The sequence below is a fragment of the Brachyhypopomus gauderio genome, unplaced genomic scaffold, assembly GCF_052324685.1.
Source record: "Brachyhypopomus gauderio isolate BG-103 unplaced genomic scaffold, BGAUD_0.2 sc60, whole genome shotgun sequence".
Lineage (NCBI taxonomy): Eukaryota > Metazoa > Chordata > Actinopteri > Gymnotiformes > Hypopomidae > Brachyhypopomus > Brachyhypopomus gauderio.
In genome coordinates, this window is record NW_027506881.1 from 2,285,592 (window position 1) to 2,312,498 (window position 26,907).

The 26,907-nt window shown below is 40.7% G+C and overlaps 3 protein-coding genes across 15 annotated transcripts in view; 2 read left to right on the forward strand and 1 right to left on the reverse strand.

The window, feature by feature from the left end:
* The window catches only part of mia3 (MIA SH3 domain ER export factor 3), a 20,575-nt gene extending 15,208 nt beyond the window's left edge, over nt 1-5,367 (forward strand). For 4 of the 8 annotated variants that reach the window (XM_076988082.1, XM_076988079.1, XM_076988081.1 and 1 more), the window contains 8 exons: nt 35-102; nt 177-268; nt 486-593; nt 1,313-1,375; nt 1,575-1,621; nt 3,126-3,191; nt 3,580-3,874; nt 3,953-5,367. In XM_076988082.1, the coding sequence (XP_076844197.1) occupies nt 35-102; nt 177-268; nt 486-593; nt 1,313-1,375; nt 1,575-1,621; nt 3,126-3,191; nt 3,580-3,874; nt 3,953-4,302 (1,089 nt within the window). In that variant the 3' untranslated portion in view covers nt 4,303-5,367. The remainder of the gene's footprint in view (nt 1-34; nt 103-176; nt 269-485; nt 594-1,312; nt 1,376-1,574; nt 1,622-3,125; nt 3,192-3,579; nt 3,875-3,952) is intronic. The other 4 variants (XM_076988080.1, XM_076988084.1, XM_076988083.1 and 1 more) reach the window with 4 other exon arrangements.
* A 268-nt stretch (nt 5,368-5,635) lies between these two features.
* On the reverse strand, nt 5,636-10,586 carry aida (axin interactor, dorsalization associated). Of its 4 annotated transcripts, none has more exons than XM_076988093.1 (10): nt 10,446-10,586; nt 9,793-9,859; nt 9,558-9,611; nt 9,048-9,102; nt 8,441-8,504; nt 8,157-8,257; nt 7,847-7,942; nt 7,575-7,697; nt 6,999-7,116; nt 5,636-6,803 (listed from the first exon to the last, which is right to left on the reverse strand). In XM_076988093.1, exons 1-10 carry the CDS (start codon nt 10,550-10,552, stop codon nt 6,707-6,709), a joined length of 882 nt encoding a protein of 293 aa, XP_076844208.1. In that variant the 5' UTR covers nt 10,553-10,586; the 3' UTR covers nt 5,636-6,706. The 4 variants fall into 4 exon arrangements, with proteins under 4 accessions (XP_076844208.1, XP_076844206.1, XP_076844207.1 ...); XM_076988091.1 differs by having other exon boundaries at nt 7,847-7,969; XM_076988092.1 differs by having other exon boundaries at nt 5,636-6,797; nt 7,847-7,969; nt 8,154-8,257.
* A 2,456-nt stretch (nt 10,587-13,042) lies between these two features.
* brox (BRO1 domain and CAAX motif containing) lies at nt 13,043-26,354 on the forward strand. 3 transcript variants are annotated; one of them, XM_076988094.1, is made up of 13 exons: nt 13,043-13,165; nt 18,011-18,145; nt 18,289-18,395; nt 18,784-18,880; nt 19,059-19,154; nt 19,267-19,339; nt 19,460-19,565; nt 19,657-19,746; nt 19,938-20,023; nt 20,770-20,851; nt 21,106-21,256; nt 23,963-24,122; nt 24,261-26,354. In XM_076988094.1, the coding sequence occupies exons 2-13, from the start codon at nt 18,045-18,047 to the stop codon at nt 24,351-24,353; spliced, it is 1,242 nt and encodes a 413-aa protein (XP_076844209.1). In that variant the 5' UTR covers nt 13,043-13,165; nt 18,011-18,044; the 3' UTR covers nt 24,354-26,354. The 3 variants fall into 3 exon arrangements, with proteins under 3 accessions (XP_076844209.1, XP_076844210.1, XP_076844211.1); XM_076988095.1 differs by having other exon boundaries at nt 13,078-13,177; XM_076988096.1 differs by lacking the exon at nt 13,043-13,165 and adding an exon at nt 13,175-13,303.
* The last annotated feature ends 553 nt before the right edge of the window (nt 26,355-26,907 follow it).

Genomic DNA, 26,907 nt, shown 5'->3' on the forward strand with positions numbered 1-26,907 from the left:
AATTTGGATGTTTGTGCCTGTTTGCCCCCCTCAGTTAAAAGCTCGTTCCTCTGAGCGCGCACTGATTGAAGAAAGGAGAGAAAGTGCAAACCTGCGTCAGAAGTAAGTGTGTGCAGATTTGTCCAAGTCATGCGGCCTTGGTGGGTTTGATCTCATGGGCTGGTTTTGTTCCTCAGGATTGTGGAGTGCAGTGACAAAATGGCTGACTTGGAGCATGCTCTGTACAAGCCCGGTCCGTCAGACCGCCACACAAACCCTCTACGGATAGGTAGGAGCTCCACCCGCCCTGTAGTAGTTCTGCGTGTGGTTGGTTTGGACTTCAGTTTTCTTGCACGTCTGGAGAGCTGTAGGCTGTGCATGAGTGTTTTCATTGAAACAAAAACATGAAGCAGGTTTCATCATAATCCGCTTGCTACTCTATTAATAGTTTTAATCAGGTGTGACTGATGTTTGTTGACGACATTGTGCTGGTGTGATCTAAACAGGTGATTCATATGGGCCTTCCCCTGTGAGTGGGGGTGCGCCGTCTCCACCTTTAATGATGGAAGGACGTCCCCCGTCTGCACCTGTGGGACGAAGAAACGACTCTTTTGGTGAGTTGTGCTGGTCTGTGTCGCCAGTAGCTCACCCTTCCTCCTTTCGGGTTCCTCCCTGAACCCTGACGCGTCTCTTGATGGTCTTGTACTAGGGTTAGGGTTCTTGATGGTCTTGTACTAGGGTTAGGGTTCTTGATGGTCTTGTGCTCCCTTGAGTGTCCACCTTTTATCGGTCTTTTCCTTTCATGGTTCCACTTTTATCCACCAGTGGCTTCATCCCTCCTTCCTTCCCCTCACCATAATTCTGTTGTCAAAACGTCTGATCTATTCCATGTTGTCTCTTCCTGTTCTTGGTGCAGGAACTGTAATCGTGTTTGTAATAGTACAGGTGTTTCTGAACACCTGAGTGCTCATCTTTATTTCGGCCTTTTTGCTGTACTGTCTTATTCCGTCTTTGTTGCCAAACAAAATTGTTAATCTCCAGCCTTCTTCCAGCCTTTACACTTGGTGTATATTTAACACACATTTACATGATCTCAGTGATGTGTTTACAGTTAACAGCTATGCATGTATTAATTGCATGGTCTATACATGACAAACATTATTTTAGAACTTGACGTAAGTTTGGATTTGCTTATGTAATATGAATTTGTGAGAAATGCTGTGCCAGCGATTGTGTGGTTTTGAGATGGTGTTCAGATGGTTGAGATGGTGTTCAGATCCTGGTTCTCTGTTGATCACTACACAGCACTTCCATCTTTTTATCTTTGTGGCAGGACCCCGACCTACTGACACTGGACGCTTCTCTGACCTTGGACACCCAGTACCTTCTCGACCAGGTAAACTGTGTCCCTGCTGTTTAGGGGTTGGAGTTGTGGTTTGTGTAAAGACACAAACAGTTGTGTGTCCTTAACTGTTTGGTGTAACTGCTACTGGCTGCTAAATTTCCTTTGGGATCAATAAAGTATGTATCTATCTATCTATCTATCTATCTATCTAAAGTAAAAGTAAGTTGAATTAATCATGTTGTCCTTTCAGAAATGTTTCCTCCTCGCACCTCCTCCCCCTGCGCCCAGGACGGCTCGGTGAGTCCCCGCCCTCACGGTCAGGGTTACCAGGGCTTTGAGGCCTTTCTGTATTTTGAACAAATTTTAAGCCTTCATCACCAGACGTGTGGACTCGAGTCACATGACTTGGACTCGAGTCCGACTCGAGTCACTAAACTGATGACTTTTGACTTGACAACATCACTGAAGATTTGCGACTTGACTTAGACTTTACCTTTACTGACTTGGACTTGGAATCGGACTTGAGCTTTAAGACTTGAAAAGACTTGAAATCCCTATTTTAACTAGGCTGACCAGATTTGGGTTTCTGAAAAGGAGGACACCTTTTACAAATTAATTTTTTAGCGGCGTGTGTGTCGATTGTTGACGGGGGGGGGTTAGCGTGTGTCAAACCCTAGACGTCAGATTGACTACCATGTATGTCAATCAAAATACAACCATCAGTGCAGATGGACGATAGCCTGTCATTCATACAATACTTTTTTAATGTCATGCGATCTACCCACACTTACTTCACAAAATCCCGGACGATTTTGAAATTCCCCCCGGACATTTTTTAGGTCTCAAAAGTAGGATATGTCAGGGAAAAAGAGGACGTCTGGTCACCCTAATTTTAACATAATAAATAAGTAATATAAAATCACATAACTGGATCATTTTGTATTAAATGGTGCCGTAAAATGTAAACTGCTCAGCTCAGTTTATCCGTAACCAATCGGGGAGAGGGGGGGGGGGGGGGGGGGGCAGCAGCGTTGAATTTGTGCGGAGAGGACAAGCAACATGCTCCCAAAAATGATCCTGTTCAATTATGAAGATTATGATGTTGTGAATAAAAGAAGAACTGCTACATGCAAGACATGTGGAGTCAGGATAAGAGATGGAGATGCAACCACTTCAAACTTTGTTCGACATTTGAGGCTGCACAAACAAAAGCAAGTCTCTGTATATTTCGCATAATGCTATAACGGTTAGCTAGCTAGCTGGGATGTGATAACTCAGGGGTCGGAAATTAACTTTTACCAGGGTCCACATGAGCAACTTGACTTGTGTGAGCGGTCCGCGCCAACGATAATTTGAAAGCGGGGACGGGGGTGACACGGACAGACGGACGAAAGTCACTGAGGCGAGGGGAGGGGGGGGCTGTAGGTGACGACGACATCTCACTCAAGCGAACCGAAACACTCAAACGTTAGTTAGTCTGACTAACTTAATATCCTACTAATCAACTGTATCAATTGTGTTAAATATTGAAATTACATCTGGTGACGTGACTAGGACTTGAAGTTTAAGACTTGGGACTTGACTCGAGACTCGCTTGTATTGACTTGGGACTTGACTCGAGACTTGATTGTGAAGACTTGAGACTTACTTGTTACTTGCAACTTAGTGACTTGTTCACATGTCTGTTCATCACCATTCATCTCACTATAGCAGTATTTGCAGGTAATCAGGACTTTCCCCTTGTAGTCATTAAATGTAAATCTCTTCCCGTTTATGCTCCTGTTGTGTTTGCATATAATAGCAGACAGGCCAAGTAGATGCAAAGCCTGAGGAGTCAAAGTCGGCCTGTACCGATAGGCCAGAGGCCGTGAGTACAGTGTTAGGGTGCTGGGGTGTGCGGCAGCTGTGTGGAGGGGTGTACTCTGCTTCTCTGTGGCAGGCTGCTGATTTTGTGGATGCCTCTGTAAACTCATGTAGATGTTAACACACATCTGTACACCTGATGGTCGTACCGTTTTGACTGGGCTGCACGGCACACCTAACACGTTATGTGCACTGGTTGTTCCTGTTCCCTCCGTCAAGAGTTTTTATATTCTTCCCAATCATGGTGCAAGTCTGCATTTCCTGATGTGTGGGATCCCTAACACACAGCGTGGGTGCACATGTGCATGGCTGATGGTGTTTTCCTGAGCTCAGCTTGAGCCGTGAGTCCAGGCTGAGGAAGAGTCCTAACCCTTTACTGTCTCTGGTTTTAGTTTCAACTCTCCAGGTCCCAAAACCAGGGATCATTTCTGCCTTCTCCTATCAGGGAGTCTCCTGCCCCTTCTTCAAATCTTCCTCCAAAAGCTTATGGCTCTCAGCCCATAGTTGGATCACTTGCACCTCCGTCTAACGGACCACTTCCTCCAATGAGCCGACCGCCCAATGGCCATCCGCCCATGATTGGTTCTGGGCCTCCTCTTGGTCCTGACCCCAGGTTCAGACCTCCTCACATGGACTCCTACGCGCTGCCTCCCCTTCGCCCCTTTGGACCCGTCCCTCCAGCTTTTGGTAAGAAATGTCCATCCACTCCACTCAGAGTGCCTGACTAAGCTTGCTGCAGAATCTCACCCGTGCCCCTCTCTTTAGCACGTGGGCTGCCGCTGAGAGACCTCCCTCCCATGGGACCTCCACCGCTGAGAGACCTCCCTCCCATGGGACCTCCACGACCGTTTGGCATGCATGACTTCCCGCCGGACTTTACTGGACCTCGCGACTTGCCTTTCCCACCTCGGCCATTTGCCCCTGGTTCTCTACCCCCTGGAGCCTTGCTGCCCCCTCCGTTCAGTAGCAGGGAGATGCGTGGACCTCTTCCACTCGTATCTCACCCCCCTGGTGACAATGAGGACATCACGCAGGCTTCTCGTCATGCCACAGAAGGCCCAACGCCTCAGGGGGCCACCCAGGACACAACCACCTCTGCAGTGGCTGAACCTTGAGCTAGTGGCTATCAGCAACCAGTAAACAAAGCTCACTACTGGACTTTATCCTTTATTTTTCTATGTTGAACAGCATTTGAAAAACCTTAAATATAATTGACATTACAGCACCAGTAAAAGTCTCAACTTTGTCATGGTTTTTCAACCACATCTTGGTCAGAAGCACAGGGTTCTGTCACTCTTGGTCCAGGCTACTGTGCAATAACATTTCTGTTTTGTTTAGGTGGTAGTGTGTGTGAGGGTTTCTGCTTTTCCTTTATTAGTTTGTGAAAAGGAAAATAACTTTCCTATGGAAACGTTTTAACTTTTTTTGAATGTAAAAACAAAATTTGGCCATATTGTAATGCAGGTGATGTGATTTACTCACTCAGCGCTTTCGCTTCAGTGATTGGACTTGTTATGGATAAATTGTGTGAAATTTTAGAGACTGAATAACTTATTTTAATACATGCCTTGGTTTAATTGAAGATCGCTAGAACCAACTATTGAAATTGTGATGCCCTTGACTGGAAAGAATCTGAAGCCTTCTGCCTGTTTAATGAACAAATGCTCCAGCAGTCTGTTGCTTTCCTTCTTTACAAATGGAATGTTAATTGGTCAATGCATTGAAATGTTAACCAAAATGTGGTTAACAATGAATTATTCATCAGGTCACCTATTTTTGTAATGTTTAATTTAGCATATTCGTTTGATTTCTTTTCCTAGTGAAAAGACACACTTGCTGTCATATTGACAAAATATTTGTCCTCATCTGTGTGTACAATAAAATTATCATGAATCAGAAATGCAGTGCAGCGTGCGAGAGGGTGTGCAGAGGCCTTTACACCAGTTTCTTTCAAAGACATTATTATACAGCGTAGCAATGACCTCACAAAATATTCTTGTACCAGAGCTCATGATATGATTCTGGCTTATCGAAGACAAACTATCAAATGTTATTTTCTGGGAGCATTGTTTTCATGACTGCCACATTAACGTAAATATATTCAGGGAATTAGAAGTGTCTTGGTCAGGAAAACCTGTAGTGAAATGGTATTATTAAATAAAGATTATTGGTTGTGATTATGTAGTGTGTAAATATCTAATTATCCTAAAGTGCTGTTTTCAGCATGTTTCTGTTCTAGATTACAAAGTTACTTCCTTACATGCGTGAATTCGTCATTTGAGGCCAACATTTAATGTTCATATTGAACTCAGAATTTATTCCCATGGCACTATATTCACAATATGATGCAGTATCGAATATTGTGAGTATTGAATATGCAAATACACATTCGATTACTTACTGCTTGTAAACTCCGCCCACTGGTACATTATTGGGTGAATACATTAGTGTCATCAAGCAGCATCATTTATTGTAAATTAAAGCACTCTGAACACTCATGACAGGCATGATTTGAATAATTAAAACTTGTATGAAATACAGAAAAGCAATACATGCACACTGTGCTCACAATGTGTTTCATCATAGACCGCACATCATTATGTCTTGTGTTTTAGAAAATTTTAAAGTACTGAAGTAAGAAAAAGCTAAATGTTAAGATACTTTGAACAAAAAAGTTCACCAAAATAGGTTTGTTAGTTCTGCAATTACTCAAATCAGATAATTATACCCTCAATTGAAGGTGTAATTAAATTACTAACTAATTAACTAATTAAAAGGTATAAATATGTATGAGTAAACAGAAGAAGTCAAAGAAACTTGGAAACATCAACTTAAAATGTAGTGTGAAAAATTATCAAAGGGGCAGTTTCACTGAAATGGGCTCAAGCCCAGATTTGTTCTGACCAAATATTCTGCAGTCATAAAATAGTGTTAATGCAATTTCCATTTTAATATTAAATAGCTGGTATGCAGTTCTATAGCTACACATACGTATATGCAGTGTAGGCTTCTATTGGGAAGTTCAAAAGTGTTTAGTTATTTAGGGTTTGTTGTAATATGAACAGATAAATACTTGCTTACAACAGTTTCTGTTTGAACTCCAAGGACATGTCTCTTCCACAGTGTTAACCCACCACGGGCCATCAGCACTAGGTCATGAGGACACATAGCCAGCACTAAGCTTGGACACCGTGTTAGCCCAACGGCCAAATATAAAAACACCAATGTCCTCTTTGGTTATTCGGCTGTGGCTTTGAAGGACCAAGAGTGTGCTGCTCAAAGCACATGCAGAAGAAATGTGCAGAACACGTACTCTGACTTACGTGTTTATTAGACGTTCACTCGGGTGAAGTGCTGATCCAATCTGAACCCTACGTCTGAACTTCCAAAGCTTAGGTCTGGGATCCGCACTAAGATATTGCTGAGAATGTAGAGGTGATGCACTCTAACCACATAAACAGGTTGATAAATGGGAAATGCGTTCCTTCATGTCAGTGCCATGTTGGCCTGTGTGCTTGCTCAGTCTTTGTGCAGAGTCTGGTGCAGGTGAAGGTAGAGTGGTTTCTTCGTGAGAAGGTTGAGCTTCTTCCTCTTGAAGTCAGTTGGCTTTCTGTACCTTAGATTACAGTTTATGTTCTGATTCAACAACAGCTATTAAAGGAATGTCATTGTAATCAAGAAGTCAGCTATACAGATACTGTTATGAAAACAAGTATTTCAGCGTAGATGTGCACATCTAGGTAATATATAGAGTTATTGTACAGGGCAACACATTTTGAATGTACAATTGTTTGTCTTTTGCAATACTCACAGCTCTATCACAATGGGACCAGGTTTGATCTCATCCATCTCCATGAAAGCAAAACACTTAGTACTTGTGAACCTCTTCTTGGGTTTGTAGTGTTTAAATTCAAAGAAAATAGCTGCACCTACAACAAGAAGCAAACTTTCTGTCACAGTAACCATACAGGAAGGAAGGTCTGAGAGCAGAAGTAATTTTTCTAAATATTTGTGATGATTGATTAGACTCAGGGTTGCCAACTTTTGACGTTCGCTTGGAGTGAGATTTTAACCTGGAGGAGGTGGTGAGTGTAAATTGTTGAGCGGGGGGGACGTAAAATGGACACAAATTAAGTATTATATCGCGATCTGTCGATCGCCGGTGGTTGGCGCCAGAGCGAACTTTCGGCGTGAGATATCGGAAGTGTGGCGTGAGAGCATGTGAAAACGGTCAAATGCGTGTGTCTCACGCTCAATACGTGAGAGTTGGCAACCCTGTAGACTACACTTTTATACGTTATGCTTAACATCTTTATACTTTAATAAACAAAAAACATAAGAGAAGAAATCAGTGTTAAATATTGTCAGTGTTAACTATTATTCTGACCTTTTGGTAGTTTCTCAAGATGTTTCTGGATTTCCACATCAACACTGAAATGAATGTAAGTGTCTTCTTTGTGTGTTGCCACTGGTGTGTCCTGAACAGGGTTCAAATCAACACCATTCAAGTCTGTGGTAGAAAAAAAAACCTATATTCACATTTCAAAGTACGGGAAGCATATTTAACCAGCTGTTTCATCAGCTGTAATTTCATAAAATGTGAAGAAAGAAATCCCACATTTGTCTTGTAAAGTAAAACCTCAAGAATAACAGATCTACCTTTCACACTTATCGTGACGTAAGGGTCGATACACTGTCCAGCATCCTTCAGACCGATCTTCTCGATGTTCAAGGTGAGTAGTGTCATCCCAGGCTCTGATGGAAGCCGTGGTAATAAGGTACCTGTTCGTTACCAAATGAACATCACCAAATTCTGAATGTAAATAAAGAATTGAATGCAAAATGTTTTTTCTGGCAGCTAACAAATGCAATAATTTTCAGTGTCATTAAGTATTTATAGAATTTTCTTTGCTTTGCACCAGCTGTTAATTCGGACAAGTACTAACTGACACTAAAAGAAACAGACCACCTGGCACAGGTGTGTTGAAGGACTGTGAGGAGCCAATCCCAGCGGCCACATCCACCTCCTCATCAAGCAGGTTCTCTTCCTCACCTGGGGCGAGGATTTTCCTAAGATTGGGAAATGCAGAAACAGTTTGGACTCAGACAACAGCTGTTGTAAAAACCGCTATATAAATAAATCTGACTTTGACTTGAATAACATTGACAATGACAACCCCATCACTATACCTCCAGAATACCTAGAGAAAACCATTTAACCATTCACAAAAATGTGACAAAATTGACATTTACCTCAAAGGCACTGGCTGAACATCAAAAGGGAAGTCTTTGTTGTAAGTGAGAATATTTGTGATGACTAAAATAGACAGAATACAGCATGTGAAACAAAAATGCAAAACAAAATGTGTGTTTTATAACATTTTACATTAATAGGAGACAATCCAACTGATACGAAAGCCCTACATACACACAACAGAACAGTTCATCTTTGATCATGACTCCATTCACAGTATTTACATCTGTTCCTTTGTTTCATCACACTGTAAATTAACCAACATAACATACCAAATAATGTATTGAAATGATTATTATACTATTATAATTTTTGATAGGTGCATCTTGAAAGTTGAATGTATCAGAGATGAATAGTCAGCTTCTGAATATTCATATGAATATATTTATGTTAAATGCATTTTATAGAAACTGTAACATGGATACCTACAAAAAAAATAGTACAGACTTTGCAATGAAAAAATGAGTCAATGAACATAAAGTTAGTAAATCAACAAAGACATAATGTTTGTGTTCTGAAGAAATGTCAGTGAATACCACGGGCTCTTGTAGAACAGTGCAGGCTTGTATGCACCTTGTTTCTTGCTGTTGAAAATAAAATACTTACTAGGGTCCAGTTTCTTCATGTCCTCTAACTTAAACTCTTCATGGCACTGAGTGCTCTAACAAAGTAAAACAGAAGAAAGATGGTAAATTATTTTAGCATACTTCTAGTTTCAACATCTAATGTTGTCTGTCATAGCTGTGAAATATTCATCTGGTCAGTAAGATGTCCTGCCCCACAGGGCTACAGGGCCACAGGGTCGCTCTACACCTCCACACCTCTATACTGCAAAAACATATTAGGAAATCATTTGTTTCTGAATAGTGTGTAGCCAAAATGAATGTAAATAAATCCAAACCAAAGTAAAGGCATTTAATATTCAAGTCAAATTATTTCATATCCACCATGGCATATAGCACTCTGGGATACCCTCCCAATTTCTACCAAAACTAAACATGTGTGCTGCACCACACTGTGTCCTCCTATCCGTCCCCTCCTCTGTTATGTCATTATATTTGTGATGTGATGCTAACTTTTGGAAGCCCTGTCGTTTTGTTACTGAAGCAACACTACCTGTAAAGATGTGCTTCGCATTTCAAGACATGTTGCAATCTTTCCCAGGGTTTTCTATGAATAGGAAAAAATATATCAGTATAAAAATAAACTTTGAGAACAGATCTAATATTGTTGCTTCCCTTTTTGTGATTTACATTGCAGATCATCATTTGACTATGAATTGGTCAGTTGCTTTTATTTAATTTCTTATATTTCATTCAGACTCGAAAGAATATATGACTGAAACGCTTACCTTTTGTTCTTCTGTGAAATCATGAGAATTTGAGGACTGGACCTCTTTCTGCAATTGTCTTGCAAGTCTGTCAAACATACAAATAAAAAATTTACGCACACGATGGTTTAGTAGCATTGCCAAGGCTGCCAAAATACCGTTACTGTCTTTTAATTTTGAATATTCATATTTTGAATATTTGAAAGATGTTATATGTAGAACTAATTTTTCCATTTTATATATATTCTATTTTATATATAAACTAAACTCATGCGAGCACAATGTTTAATGACTGTAAGCATCTGATTGTGCAAAGGACCACAAAAGAAATAAGATTAGACGGGGAGGCTCCGCCCACAGGGGAGGGCGTGGCCGCAATTCAGCGATATCTAAGGGGAGAGGGCGGTTATACGGGCTCCGTTCATGTTCGTCAGTGTAGATCAACACGAGATGGGCGTTTTAACGTATCACAATGTTACTTCGTAAGTGATGCTGTTCGTAAGTCGTAACTTCGTTATCGATGTGCAGCTACAAGTTATTATGTTACTTCAAACCGACCGCGAGTTGACAAGACGCACGACGCACAGGATATAAGAAGATATAAGAGTCTACATTAGCGCCCGTCGGAACCACCAGCATGTAGAACACTGCTCCAAGTTCTGGTGCTCACTTACATTTGGTACTCATCTATCGCCTCCACCAACTGCCCCCACGAATCAAAGTCCGTGCCCTTTTTAAAACTGGCATGCCATTTCTGGACGGTCTTGGTGACATCTGACATCTTTTCAGGTTAAACTTGCAGGAGACGTTTCAAGTTAACATTGCTGGTGATAATCCTAGTCCCACCCCGCACTGTTGTGGATCATCTGGGCGTCCAGCAGCTGCAGATGAACCGGTGACCCAGCCCTTGTGTGAATGCAACCCAACACACTACACGACATCATCGGAAGTCCTACTGCTTTCATCGAAGTTATGTACAAGTTAAAAGTCTCAGGACGTATATGCTCCGTCTTGACTCTTTTGTATATTTTCTCCCACGCTGTGAACTACATATACAGGTTTAATCCGTTAATTTTGAAGGCACGATGTCTCGTTCGGGTCAAAAAGAAATAGTTGTAGCTGCCGTGCATAATATGGCTTGCAATTTTAAAATAAAAGTCCTCAGTGACCTGCAAAAAAGTCCGTTACTGGTTGCTAATGTTCGTTTATAATTCGTTTTTTAACAAATGTAGGAGAGACTACGTGAGTATCGTAGCCAACTTCCAGCTGACATCTACATTCATTAAAACCTTTATTTGCAGTAAGTTCCAACAAAGTTTGTGAAGATCAGGCTCTTGTGAACATGTAAGTAATAGATAAGCTGTAGCACGATGTTGACGTTGTGGAGATCTGAGTTATTATATCAGCCTTCTCATAAAATTATTTGCTTTAAAGGAAAGAGGTAATTGAATCTATTAAGGATCCTTAGCATTCCATGTAATTAAAGCTCCTCACTTTCCCCGCTGTCTTCTGAAGTGAACAGCTGTGGTTTTTAAACCATTGTGTCGTGTTCTACCAAGGAAAACCACCATGCGACTTGTCTCTATGCCGTTTATTGCAGAACTGAACATGACTCACCTCTGCCCCTAGAGGCATACATTGGTACAGCTTATAACGTATAGCTAGTCTAACATCAGCCATAGGCTTACACCACACATTGATAGGCTGGTTTATGACATAGTACTTCTAACTCTTCCCCACTGTCTCCTGTAGATGTCTCATTGTTGTTGTATGAATAGGTCTGAACAAGTGCTGAATATCAGCTGAAGTCAATAAAGAGCATTTTCTTTCTTTTCTTAATTTTTTTGATGGTCTTCTGCTCTAAAGATACCAGGTACAGTGCACTCTGTTTGGCACGGTCCCATTCAGTCTATTCATATGTGCCATGACTTAATGTGGGATAGATATGACTGCACCTGTCTGTGAAGTGAGGTCTGAGGTCAGCACTGAGTGCGTCTTGAACTCACCGCTAGGAGGCGCCTATGTTTGTTCATTTTCGTGGTGACTGGATACCACACCAAATTAAAACCTGTTTTAAATATTAAAAGCTAAAAACCACTAATTTACTGCAATTTAATATCAGCCGAATGAAGACAGGACGTAAGAGCACGCTGTAGTTTGAACTGATTTAGCAGCGTCTATGACAGGCCATTTTAACATAAAATGGGCTTCCCCCCACTTACATTCCAGATATCTGTAACTACATTACAGATATCTGTATATTTAATTTAAGATATCTCTAATTATATTTTAACTAGTCAAAAAGTCAATTACAGATATCTCGTTTTTTGTTCTGACTAGTCATTATTCTAATTAAAGATATCTTAAACATACTAATTATTTAAGATATCTTAAACATATTTTTAGATATCTGAAACTAAGATTTGACTAGTGCAAATTAAATATCAGATATCTTGAAAGAAAGGAAGAAACAAAGTTAGGGATATCCAGAACTGTATTTTTGACTTGTCAAAAGTAATTTAAACAGTCCCACCAGGATTTCGCGGGCCTTTTTTGTGATTGTTGCGGGCTAAAATGTTTGATGTTGCGGGTGTTTTTCAAAAAAATTGCGATGGAAGTTGCATCCATCGCATCCATAATGTGTTGTGAAACACATTAGTCTTAACGAGACAAGTGAACACACACACACACACACACACACACACACCAACGGACGTACATATAAAGACACGGACAACATTAACACACGCTCGAAGGGAGGGGTTCGGGGCTGTAGCGTGACAATGTCTTGTTCGTTAATGAAATGTTTTGAAATTTGTGTTTTTAGGCCCAATGGTCAAACTATTATGTACAATTTACAGTTATTTGTTATTGTATTTTGCACATTTTCAGTCAAAATAAATGTTCTATTGATGCCAAAGGATATACAAGACATTTTGAAAAAAACATGGCATGGATTTATTGCGTTTTGCGAAAAAACGAATTGTTTCTTTAAAATAAATCTTTAAATATTAAAATCTTGATTTGATTTGTTTGTGTTTTTTTAACCTTAGTATGGTATTTGAAAGTTTGAAACAGAAAACAGTGGTTTTCAGCCTACCACTTTCTTGCTAAAGAAAACACATTTTTACTCAAATTGATCAAAATGGATTTATAGCGTTTTGGAACCAAACTCTTCATATCCAGAATGTAATTACAGATAGTCAGACGAAGCCCATTTTATGTTAAAACATCCCTCCATACAGCGTCTTCTCCATCGACGGATCTGCGCGCCGTGGCTGGTTTGACGTAATCGGTGACGTAGGCGGACGTGTTTATTTCCGGGTTTGGATTATCGGGAAGGTTTGACACTTCGCTCGAAGATTTGACGTTTACAGACGCGTCTGTGTCTCCGGTGGGTCGCGCTGTGAGTCGGGCTGTGAGTCCGGGGAGGAACGAGCCGCTCCGTGTGGCTTTAGCTAGCGGGTCTGTCTGGGGTTCATGTTCCGTATTCACCGCTAACGACCGTAGTGAGCTCGAGCGGCGCTAACAGGTAGCCGATGAGCTAACGCTAACGTGCTAACGAGCTAACGTGCTAACGAGCTAACGCTAACGTGCTAACGAGCTAACGCTAAAGAGCTAACGTGCTAACGCTACATGATAAACGTGTTTACTAAAGGTGTATCGTCTGAATAACTAGTTAATGTGGGTAACGTGGAGTAGATCAGCGAGCCCGTATGAACACCTAGTTAGTTAATCTATTAGAATAGGCCACGTTCACGTTCCTCCTTCTACATGGTCAGTTGGATTATCTAGATTAGTTGGATTATCTATATTAGTTGGATTATCTAGATTAGTTGGATTATATAGATTCGATAAATTAGATAGATTGTCTAGATTAGCTACATTAGCTAGCTAGGATAATTACTTGGCAAAACGAGCAGATGCATTTGTCTGTTACAACAATACATAATAAGATGTACACATAGCGGTCTAAATAAAACTCGAGTAAATAAGCTTGATACAGGAGAAATCCTGCAGTGTTAGGTTTATACTGCAGTGTTATTTCATGATATCTGTACTAATATACACTTTCTTGTCATGAAGGTTGTGTCCTGGTACCTGTACTAATATGAACTATTGTCATGAAGGTTGTGTCCCAGTACCTGTACTAATATAAACTCTCTTGTCATGAAGGTTGTGTCCTGGTACCTGTACTAATATAAACTACTGTCGTGAAGGTTGTGTCCCAGTACCTGTACTAATATAAACTCTCTTGTCATGAAGGTTGTGTCCCGGTACCTGTACTAATATAAACTCTCTTGTCATGAAGGTTGTGTCCTGGTACCTGTACTAATATAAACTACTGTCGTGAAGGTTGTGTCCCAGTACCTGTACTAATATAAACTCTCTTGTCATGAAGGTTTGTCCCGGTACCTGTACTAATATAAACTCTCTTGTCATGAAGGTTGTGTCCCAGTACCTGTACTAATATAAACTCTTGTCATGAAGGTTGTGTCCTGGTACCTGTACTAATATAAACTCTTGTCATGAAGGTTGTGTCCCAGTACCTGTACTAATATAAACTGTTGTCATGAAGGTTGTGTCCTGGTACCTGTACTAATATAAACTCTCTTGTCATGAAGGTTGTGTCCTGGTACCTGTACTAACATAAACTCTCTTGTCATGAAGGTTGTGTCCCAGTACCTGTACTAATATAAATTCTCTTGTCATGAAGGTTGTGTCCCAGTACCTGTACTAATATAAACTCTCTTGTCATGAAGGTTGTGTCCCAGTACCTGTACTAATATAAACTCTCTTGTCATAAAGGTTGTGTCCTGGTACCTGTACTAATATAAACTCTCTTGTCATGAAGGTTGTGTCCCAGTACCTGTACTAATATAAACTCTCTTGTCATGAAGGTTGTGTCCCAGTACCTGTACTAATATAAACTCTCTTGTCATGAAGGTTGTGTCCTGGTACCTGTACTAATATAAACTCTCTTGTCATGAAGGTTGTGTCCCAGTACCTGTACTAATATAAACTCTCTTGTCATGAAGGTTGTGTCCCAGTACCTGTACTAATATAAACTCTCTTGTCATAAAGGTTGTGTCCCGGTACCTGTACTAATATAAACTCTCTTGTCATGAAGGTTGTGTCCCGGTACCTGTACTAATATAAACTCTCTTGTCATGAAGGTTGTGTCCCGGTACCTGTACTAATATAAACTCTCTTGTCATGAAGGTTGTGTCCCGGTACCTGTACTAATATAAACTCTCTTGTCATGAAGGTTGTGTCCCGGTACCTGTACTAATATAAACTCTCTTGTCATGAAGGTTGTGTCCCGGTACCTGTACTAATATAAACTCTCTTGTCATGAAGGTTGTGTCCCGGTACCTGTACTAATATAAACTCTCTTGTCATGAAGGTTGTGTCCCGGTACCTGTACTAATATAAACTCTCTTGTCATGAAGGTTGTGTCCCAGTACCTGTACTAATATAAACTGTTGTCATGAAAGTTGTGTCCCGGTACCTGTACTAATATAAACTCTTGTCATGAAGGTTGTGTCCCGGTACCTGTACTAATATAAACTCTCTTGTCATGAAGGTTGTGTCCCGGTACCTGTACTAATATAAACTCTCTTGTCATGAAGGTTGTGTCCCGGTACCTGTACTAATATAAACTCTCTTGTCATGAAGGTTGTGTCCCGGTACCTGTACTAATATAAACTCTCTCGTCATGAAGGTTGTGTCCCAGTACCTGTACTAATATAAACTGTTGTCATGAAAGTTGTGTCCTGGTACCTGTACTAATATAAACTCTCTTGTCATGAAGGTTGTGTCCCGGTACCTGTACTAATATAAACTCTCTTGTCATGAAGGTTGTGTCCTGGTACCTGTACTAATATAAACTCTCTTGTCATGAAGGTTGTGTCCCGGTACCTGTACTAATATAAACTCTCTTGTCATGAAGGTTGTGTCCTGGTACCTGTACTAATATAAACTCTCTTGTCATGAAGGTTGTGTCCTGGTACCTGTACTAATATAAACTCTCTTGTCATGAAGGTTGTGTCCTGGTACCTGTACTAGTATAAACTCTCTTGTCATGAAGGTTGTGTCCCGGTACCTGTACTAATATAAACTATTGTCATGAAGGTTGTGTCCTGGTACCTGTACTAATATAAACTCTCTTGTCATGAAGGTTGTGTCCCAGTACCTGTACTAATATAAACTCTCTTGTCATGAAGGTTGTGTCCCAGTACCTGTACTAATATAAACTCTCTTGTCATGAAGGTTGTGTCCTGGTACCTGTACTAATATAAACTCTCTTGTCATGAAGGTTGTGTCCCAGTACCTGTACTAATATAAACTCTCTTGTCATGAAGGTTGTGTCCCAGTACCTGTACTAATATAAACTCTCTTGTCATAAAGGTTGTGTCCCGGTACCTGTACTAATATAAACTCTCTTGTCATGAAGGTTGTGTCCCGGTACCTGTACTAATATAAACTCTCTTGTCATGAAGGTTGTGTCCCGGTACCTGTACTAATATAAACTCTCTTGTCATGAAGGTTGTGTCCCGGTACCTGTACTAATATAAACTCTCTTGTCATGAAGGTTGTGTCCCGGTACCTGTACTAATATAAACTCTCTTGTCATGAAGGTTGTGTCCCGGTACCTGTACTAATATAAACTCTCTTGTCATGAAGGTTGTGTCCCGGTACCTGTACTAATATAAACTCTCTTGTCATGAAGGTTGTGTCCCGGTACCTGTACTAATATAAACTCTCTTGTCATGAAGGTTGTGTCCCAGTACCTGTACTAATATAAACTGTTGTCATGAAAGTTGTGTCCCGGTACCTGTACTAATATAAACTCTTGTCATGAAGGTTGTGTCCCGGTACCTGTACTAATATAAACTCTCTTGTCATGAAGGTTGTGTCCCGGTACCTGTACTAATATAAACTCTCTTGTCATGAAGGTTGTGTCCCGGTACCTGTACTAATATAAACTCTCTTGTCATGAAGGTTGTGTCCCGGTACCTGTACTAATATAAACTCTCTCGTCATGAAGGTTGTGTCCCAGTACCTGTACTAATATAAACTGTTGTCATGAAAGTTGTGTCCTGGTACCTGTACTAATATAAACTCTCTTGTCATGAAGGTTGTGTCCCGGTACCTGTACTAATATAAACTCTCTTGTCATGAAGGTTGTGTCCTGGTACCTGTACTAATATAAACTCTCTTGTCATGAAGGTTGTGTCCCGGTACCTGTACTAATATAAACTCTCTTGTCATGAAGGTTGTGTCCTGGTACCTGTACTAATATAAACTCTCTTGTCATGAAGGTTGTGTCCTGGTACCTGTACTAATATAAACTCTCTTGTCATGAAGGTTGTGTCCTGGTACCTGTACTAGTATAAACTCTCTTGTCATGAAGGTTGTGTCCCGGTACCTGTACTAATATAAACTATTGTCATGAAGGTTGTGTCCTGGTACCTGTACTAATATAAACTCTCTTGTCATGAAGGTTGTGTCCCAGTACCTGTACTAATATAAACTCTCTTGTCATGAAGGTTGTGTCCCGGTACCTGTACTAATATAAACTCTCTTGTCATGAAGGTTGTGTCCCGGTACCTGTACTAATATAAACTCTCTTGTCATGAAGGTTGTGTCCCGGTACCTGTACTAATATAAACTCTCTTGTCATGAAGGTTGTGTCCCGGTACCTGTACTAATATAAACTCTCTTGTCATGAAGGTTGTGTCCTGGTACCTGTACTAATATAAACTCTCTTGTCATGAAGGTTGTGTCCTGGTACCTGTACTAATATAAACTCTCTTGTCATGAAGGTTGTGTCCCAGTACCTGTACTAATATAAACTATTGTCATGAAGGTTGTGTCCCGGTACCTGTACTAATATAAACTGTTGTCATGAAGGTTGTGTCCCAGTACCTGTACTAATATAAACTCTCTTGTCATGAAGGTTGTGTCCCGGTACCTGTACTAATATAAACTCTCTTGTCATGAAGGTTGTGTCCCAGTACCTGTACTAATATAAACTCTCTTGTCATGAAGGTTGTGTCCCAGTACCTGTACTAATATAAACTCTCTTGTCATGAAGGTTGTGTCCTGGTACCTGTACTAATATAAACTCTCTTGTCATGAAGGTTGTGTCCTGGTACCTGTACTAATATAAACTCTCTTGTCATGAAGGTTGTGTCCTGGTACCTGTACTAATATAAACTCTCTTGTCATGAAGGTTGTGTCCTGGTACCTGTACATCCCACTGCAGTATGGCGCACTGGTTCCACCGAAACCCCCTGAAGGCGACAGCTCCCGTCTCATTCAACCTGTACGGAGTCGCCGCCAGTCCCTCTGCCAGTAAAATCTGCAAGTAAGCTTTACTAAGCAATAGATTCTGTCAGTTTGAATGTCTTACAATGTAAAACCCGTACGTGCTTTCTGACATGCCTGCTATTTTTGTATAACTTCATAGGTACGGAGAACTGCTGATGCTTCTGTTTGTTTGTGTTACAGTGACCTCAGAACTACAAGGGCTAGACTTTTGGATATGTTCACAGATGCTACTTGCACTCCAGAGATCATGAAAAAAGCCAGTGATGAATATTTTTCCCTTTTACAGGGTTTGTTTAGATTCTTTTTCATACCTGTTACTAATTGTGTAGGAAATCTAATGTGATATAATTCTATATTTAACACAGACACCAAATTGCAAATAAGTATTCAGATTGAAATATTATACCGTGCACCAACTTATTGGAACATTGTGAGTTTCCTTCTGCGTCTGATTTGATGTCATGATTACTGAATTAATTAATTAGTTAATGAAATTCATTAATTCATGATAACTGGTTTTCAAGGTAGAACCTAGTCTGATGTCACTTGTGTGCCAGTACTACTGAATAATAATAATAATAATAAAAATAATTATGTATATTCAGCGATGTGAGTAATAATGTTTTGTGTTGCTGATATCAGGCTGTTTCTGCTCTCACTGTTTGGCCTGCACAGGGTTCATCGTGTCTCTAGATGGCACCACACAGGAGAACAAGCTGCGTTTCATTCAGAACTTCAAGTGGACTGACACTCTGCAGGGAAACACAGCAACGTAATGAACACAGGAACATAATCCTCACAGTCACAAACACAAGTGTGGCATGTTAACCTGAAGCACGCATATGCGTTACTAAATTAACAGGGAATAAATGTACCACACAGGAACTTATGATTCACTTGTGTACTATGTCAGTTGTGTGTAAATTACTTTACTTTTTTTTTAAATTTAGTTCACAGCAAGATGCAGTGTTTGAACTAGTATCCATGGGATTTAACATTGCTATTTGGCACACCAAATTTGCATCACGGCTTGCTGGGAAGGAAAAGTGGGTACACTGATTTCGTTCACTTTAAGCTGCTTGTGAAAACTGTTAATTTGATTTTAATGTTTGAACCACAAGGTCCCATTGTGAGAACAAAATGTCGTTTTTATTGTAGTATCACTGAAGATGAAGCAAAAGATGTTCATAAGAGTCTCAAAATCGCTGCTGGCATTTTCAAATATCTAAAGGTAAATGTTATTACAGACAGTGTCCATGACACTGACTTGTATTGTGTAGTCTGGTTGAAGGGATGTGGTAACAGCTGGAGATGGTGTGAGATGGTGTGTGAAACCACGTCTTTCTTCTAGGAGACTCAGATACCTCGCCTCATCTCTCCAGTGGAGAAGGGGAGAGACCTGGAGCCCCGGGTCATAGACACCTACATTGTCCAGAGTCAAGCAGAGGCCCAAGAAGGTGTGGGAGATGCATGTACCTTCACCTTCCTGTCCGCTCTGGCTGACCATCAAACGAGCTCCTTGTCTCATGTTCTGCCCTTCTTCTTCAGTGACCATCGCCCGTGCCATTGAACTGAAGCACAATGCGGGCCTTATAGCAGCTTTGGCATTTGAGACGGCAAACTTCTACCAAAAGGCTGGTGAGTTTGGCCCAAATGTGCCTCTGTAGAAGCACATGAGTCTGTCTGGTTCCTGAACTGCACCCTGAGCCCCCTCCTGCCTCTTCGATGCTTCTTATTGACTCTGAAGAATCAGCCTTGTGTGAACTTCATTATTGTACTGCATACATGTTGACTGGTTACAATGAACAACGTGTCCCCGGTTCCTCTAGATCACACTCTGAACACACTGGACCCAGAATACAGCAGCAAGTGGAGAAAGTGCCTGCAGTTGAAGCAGCACTTTTACACAGCGTATGTAAGTCCTCATCTGGGTCAAACATGATGGATTCAACTGAGATTTGGGTTTTTAACATTATTGATTGAATGCATTTGGTAGAACAGGAAGTGTGATGGACCCAAATGCTCAACCACTTCTTGCAGACATATTCAGATTTTATTATAGCATATGATGCACGTATACATTAGCACATATTTGTATGTACACACATAACTACAGATGAGTATACAATAATACTGATTGTATAGATATTCAGAACCCAAAGGTACTGATTACTAAAAATTACAGGAGACATACAGGAGTAGTTGTAACTGCATTGGCCTATACTTTTAGCATCACAGTCTTTAGTTTAGCATCACAGGTATTGCCGCTATTTCTACTATTATTTGTATTTTATTAATCAACTAAATGGACCGGAACCACCAGAAATAGGACTTGCACCATGACTTGTGCTTGCTTGAAAATTGTAGTGGTTGTTGAGTAAAATTGTGGGTTATTTCAGTAATATATTCTTTATATACAAACTACAGAGGTGCTTTTAGTACTTTTAATGTTCACACACTAACCCTATTAATGTTTGATATCTACTTTTATTTGATTTGAATAATGGTGCATTTGATAGGTTGATGTGTCGGAATAGTATTTGAAATGTTGCAATATTGACATTTTAGTTTTTATAAGAAATGTTCTTAAGAATAAAACCTGCTTGACTTCACAATGATCGTTGAGGGGAAAACCTGCATCCTGATTCTTGATTTCCACAGGCACACTGCTACAACGGACAGACGCTCCTCGCTAGTGACAAATGTGGTGAAGCCATTCGTTCACTACAGGAGGCTGAGAAATGTGAGTGTGTACAGAAGAGGATTATAAGACCTGATGGTTCTGTACATGGAGATTGTGTTGGACAAAAACATTGAACTTTTCTTTATCTTTTTGTTTGTTTGTTTTTGTAAAAACACTTTTTGACAAATAATGATTGCCATAACCTGCATACAGAATGGGGGATGAACTCTTCTCCCTTGTGTGTTCATGAATGTCCCTGTGAGGTCCTGTTGTGCTGGGATGACACAGTTGGTGCTTCTGTCTCTCTACTGCAGGCTATTCGCGTGCGGAGGCTCTATGTAAAGAATACCGCCAGACCAAAGGGCCAGGCAGCACCGCCAAGCCCTCTGAGCAGCTCTTCTTCACCAAGCTCGGCAGTCTGATCAAAAACACGCTGGAGAAGTGTCAGAGGGAAAATGGTTTCATGTAAGAGTGTATGCGTATAGACACACAAGCATTTTCCATTTTAGGTCAATTAAGATTACCAAAATTATTTATATTTGTCAAATAAAACAGAAAATGTTTATTCTGATTTCATGTCAGACAGTGTATGTAACCCTAATGTATGGTGTATGTAAACGCATACATACATAAATGTGTGTGTATCTGTAAACGCATCTCTCTCATACACATATATATTACATACTATATAGTATATTGCCAAAAATATTTGCTCACCTTCCTTGACTCACATATGAGCTTAAGTGACATCCCACTCCAAATCCATAGGGTTCAATATGACATTGGTCCACCCTTGGCAGCTAGAACAACTTCAACTCTTCTGGCAAGGCTGTCCACAAGGTTTAGGAGTGTTTATGGGGATTTTTGACCATTCTTCCAGAAGCACATTTGTGAGGTCACATACTGAAGTTGGACGTGAAGGCTCGGCTCTCAGTCTCTGCTCTAATTCATACCAAAGTTCTTTTGTCAGGTTGAGGTCAGGACAGGCCAGTCTAGTTCATCCACACCAGACTCTGCCATTAATGTTTTTATGGACTTTGCTTTGTGCTCTGGTGCACAGTCATGTTGGAAGAGGAAGGGGCCAGCTCCAAACTGTTCCCACAAAGTTGGGAGCATGGAATTGTCCAAAATGTCTTGTGGAAAAACAACCCCACACCATAATCCCCCCTCCACTAAACTTTACACTTGGCACAATGCAGTCAGACAACCGTTCTCCTGGCAACCGCCAAACCCAGACTCATCCATCAGATTGCCTGATGGAGAAGCGTGATTCGTCACTCCAGAGAACGTGTCTCTACTGCTCTAGAGTCCAGTGGCGGTGTGCTTTACACCACTGCAACCGTGAAAACCTATTCCATGAAGCTCTCTGCGCACTGTTCTCAGAGCTAATCTGAAGGCCACATTGGGCAGTCATGGCCTGGTGGTAGGGAACTGGTCTTGTGACCGGAGGGTTGTGGGTTCGATTCCCAGACCTGAGGCCATGACTGAGGTGCCCTTGAGCAAGGCACCTAACCCCAACTGCTCCCCGGGCGCCAGGCTAGGGCTGCTCACCGCTCTGGGCACGTGTGCACTACAACACCCTAGTAAACACTAGTGTATGTGTGTGTTCTAACTGCACAGATGGGTTAAAAGTGGAGGACAAATTTCGTTTGCGGTGAAAATCACACATGACAAAATATGGCACATAATAATAATAATAATAATAATAATAATAATAATAATAAAGTTTGGATGTCTGTAGTGACTCTGCAGAAAGTTGGTGACCTCTTCGCACTATGTGTTTCAGCATCCGCTGACCCGCTCCATCAGTTTACGTGTCCTACCACTTCATGGCCGAGTTGCTGTTGTTCCCAAACACTTCCATGTTCTTATAATACAGGTGATATTTAGGAGCGAGGAAGTTTCACGACTGTATTTGTTGCACAGGTGGCATCATATCACAGTACCACGCTGGAATTCACTGAGCTCCTGAGAGTGACACATTCTTTCACAAATGTTTGTGAAAACAGTCTGCATCTCCTAGGTGCTTAATTTTATACCCCTGTGGTCATGGAAGTGATTGAAACACCTGATTCTGATCATTTGGATGGGTGAGTGAATACTTTTAGCAATATAGTGTGTGTGTATTTTCCATCCATATATAGATCACACACACAATATATTGCCAGTATTTGCTCACACATCTGGGTCTGGCCCCTTAATTCCAGTAAAAGTTACTCTGAATGCTTCAGCATACCATGGCATCGTGACCTCACAAATGCACTTCTGGAAGAATGTTCAAACCTCTCCATAAACACTCCTAAATCTTGTGAACAGCCTTCCTAGAAGAGTTGAAGCTGTTCTAGCTGCAAAAGGTGGAACAATGTCATATTGAACCCTATGGATTAGGAATGGGATGGGAGCAGTCATGGTCTGGTAGTAGGGAACTGGTCTTGTGACCGGAGGGTTGTGGGTTCAATTCCCAGGTCTGAGGCCATGACTGAGGTGCCCTTGAGCAAGGCACCTAACCCCAACTGCTCCCTGGGCGCTGGGCTAGGGCTGCCCACCGCTCTAGGCACGTGTGCACCACAGCCCCCTAGTAATCACTAGTGTGTGTGTGTGTGTGTGTTCTAACTGCACAGAGGGGTTAAATGCGGAGGACAAATTTCGATTGCGGTGAAAAATCACAATTGGCAAATATAGCACATTTCATTTTTACATGTCACTTAAGCTCATATGAGAGTCAAAGAAGTTGAGCGAATACTTTTGGCCATGGAGTGTATATGTTGTGTTAGGACCTTGTCTAGTACTCCAGACCATAACAGGGTGTGTATAGGGACAGGGACACTGGGCACAAGGGTTCCAGTATTTACAAAGTCGGTGTATTACTATGTACAATATGGTATTTGCATAGAGAGAACACATGAGGTAGATACCCTACTGGTTTTAGAGCTATAAAGCAGTAAGAGACTGTTAATACTGTGAATTAGTTATGGATAATTCAAAGTTAATTAAACATTCATTCTCAATTATTCATTCATTTATTAAAATTCTATCATAGAAACCACTTGACCCAAGTGAGCAGTCTTCTGCAGTGTTTTGAAACTTGGAGAATGTCTTGGACTAACTATAAGGTCTATAAAATGTTGATGTAAGCTTATTTGAACCTGATGACATAAAGGTGTTTGACAGATACTTCCATAAAGTGCCAGCAGAAGCTCCAGTTCTGGAGCTGAAGGCCACGTACGGTCTGGCGGAGCCGCTTGTCTTCGAGCTCCCTGCCCTGAGCAGCCAGTGCACACCAGACGTCTACAGCACCTTTGATCTCACCAGAGGGCCGAAAGACGACAAGGTAGAAGTTGAGCAGCTTTACCCTTAATTACCCCAAAGGCACCAGGACCAGACGCTCTGGCGAACTGTACATCAAACGTGTGATTAGGTGAATCCTCAATCTGTTAACATATCAAATGTGAAATATGATTTTTCTTAGGCGAAGGCGAACCCCAGACCAGAGGAAGAGATTAAGCCCATGAAGGAACCTGATCTCAGGCCTCAGAGAGACACAGGATGTGTCATGTCTTAAACCCTGGAGTCGTCTGCATCTCTGCCTGTGCTCTTTAGTGAGGGAGTCCAGAACATTTTCCTTTTCTTTAAAGCTCAACGTGAATAATCTTTTCCCCAGTGTTTCCAATCAGACAAGCTCACAAGCAGAGCTGGAACACCATATATTACAGTAATGAGTAGTTTTCGTTCATTATTCTAGATTTATTATTCTGGATTTTCCTTTTCTGGATTTTGCAGGTACTCTTGTACTTAAAACAGGACACCGTTTTACTTTCAGGGCATGTTTAGCTAAACAAAATACTCCTCTGACTTTGAAATGTTGTGCTGGACAGTGGAGTGGGAATCTCAGCTGGTGTCTGGAGATTCTGTGGAGTGCTGGACGATACGGCTGTGCCAATGCGTTTCTTTTCATTTAAAGTAATTTGTTTACTCTACAATACTGTTGAACTATGTTATGCTCAGACAGTTTCATACACATGTAATCTGCCTGACTATCGGGTTCCACTGGAAACTAGATCACTACTCTGCTGATCTCTCCTGAAACTCCAACCGGTCTTCTAGGGATTATATTGGTGTTCTAATGATTTTTTTTCTGTAGAGTAACGCGGTGGAATTGGGCATCCATCTTGCTGGTCTTTGCGCAAACTGATCTCAATAAAACAAATATACAGTGTTTTAATGCTCACATTGAATTGTCAGGTTAATTGCTCTTTGCTTCTTTTTAATTTGTAAGTGAAATAATGAAAACCCAAGTAATACTTTAACATCAGCAGTTCTTTGAACAAAACAGGTACTGTACTGTATGTATAGCATGTAGTACTGGCAGAATCCTTCTAAAGAGGACATGCAGTTAATTTTGATAACATCTGCTGTATGACATTAAATATGTGCTGTTGGTTTCAGTACTGCTCTAGTACTCTACTATAGCTGTCATTTGGGTCATTACCTGGGATCTTAGCTCACCTGCTAAGTGGTGCACTAGCTAGCTCACATTTGTCCTGTACAAAGATGCTCTGTAATGGCTGTTTAAGATGCTCTACGATCGCTCTTTAAGATGCTCCTGCCTCCACATATTTACAATTTTGGTTGATTGTAATGTTGACAGCAAATGTGTGAAGTTCCACCACATCTGTGTTAGATGTCAACTTTGTGAGGAAATTTGTTTTGGGTTTGCATGTTAACAAAAATGAGCTAATAAGGTAAAATCTTACATATCTTCAGCTATGCTTGTGATGTTTGACATGTAGAGAGGATAAAGGTGACCGTGCGGTACATACTGTGTCAGACACTGTACATTATATGATGTGTCAGTATCTGTCTTGGTGAAATGCATCCAGTGATTGAAGTTTCCTTTTATCTGATCTATGTTTTCATCTGTTTTCAAACTCTGGGGTGAAGGTTCAGTTTGAGAATATGTCTGGGATTCCAAGGAACTAGTATGACTAGTTTAGAAGAGGAAAGGCCTGCAGGAAGTGTATTAGGACGTAAGTACTGAAACTATGTATTGAATTGCTCACTTATTTAAAATAATGGATTTGTCTGATGTGATGTTTCAAATACAGTTATGCATACATGCTAGTAAATGTTACAGCTATTAACCATATTCACCACTATAAAGTTTGCACATTCTAACAAGATGAACACTGAAGTAATGGGAACCTACACCTGTATGGATAAACTATTCCATTACACACACGTCTCCTAAATGCAGAGTGAAAATGCAAGAACTTCATTTTCTTGTTGAAAACTTTTGAGAACCTAGTTTTGTGGGTAGTATGTATTTTCAGATGGTCATAATTTCATTTACACTACAGGGTGTTTGATTAAACATCTAGTCAACATATAAACATGGTGTTCTTCATCATATGTACTTGCACTTTGTTCTGTCTGTCGCTCCCAAGCATTTAATGCTTTCCTCCATTAAAATGTTTGTCAGAGTATTTTCCAGTTTTGTCTTGTATTCTATTTTATTGTATCTCAGCATATTCAGTAGTATTAAAGGTTCTTAATGTTCAAAAGAGAGCATTCTTCACACGATTCTTCACATGATTCTGTTGCCTACATGAATATTTACTTCCTTAATGCAATTGCACTTGGTGAATGGGTTAGTGTTGGTGAATAGGGTTAGGGTTTGAGTTTGTGTCGGGGTAATCATACCTGATTCCTCTATCCATGGATTTGGCCAGGAAAGTGTACATGGGTACCAGATTATATGACATGGAAGTTTAATGTTCATACCCAGCTCAGTAAATGGCTGTATTTCACTAACACTAATCCTAAACCCTAACCCTGTACTTCACCAACACTAACACTAAACCATTAGTAGTAGCATGTTTAGTAGTAGCGTGTTTCAGTGCTTCATTCACACAGGCTTCGTGACTATAGGACCCTGGGTGTAATATATCACTCTGGTGTGTAAGTAGTTCATTGGAAAGACACATGATGAAGTTTTGCTGATTGTCACAGTGATAAATAAACAACAACCTCAGGCACATAAGTGGGTTGCTCATTCATTTTATACATTTTAATTTCACTCTCATAACTACAGACTTAAAAAACACCAATTTTCAGTT

Bases quoted from the DNA above. Each gene is read 5' to 3' on its own strand.
- aida (XM_076988090.1), bottom strand. From the start codon at position 10,552: ATGTCAGATGTCACCAAGACCGTCCAGAAATGGCATGCCAGTTTTAAA. The intron at 9,103-9,557 runs GTAGTGTTGCTT...TTACTTTGTTAG, and splicing joins TGCGAAGCACATCTTTACAG to AGCACTCAGTGCCATGAAGA. The intron at 6,804-6,998 runs GTGAGTATTGCA...CTGTAATCTAAG, and splicing joins GGTCCCATTGTGATAGAGCT to GTACAGAAAGCCAACTGACT.
- brox (XM_076988094.1), top strand. From the start codon at position 18,045: ATGGCGCACTGGTTCCACCGAAACCCCCTGAAGGCGACAGCTCCCGTC. The intron at 18,146-18,288 runs GTAAGCTTTACT...TTTGTGTTACAG, and splicing joins TCTGCCAGTAAAATCTGCAA to TGACCTCAGAACTACAAGGG. The intron at 20,024-20,769 runs GTAAGTCCTCAT...TGATTTCCACAG, and splicing joins AGCACTTTTACACAGCGTAT to GCACACTGCTACAACGGACA.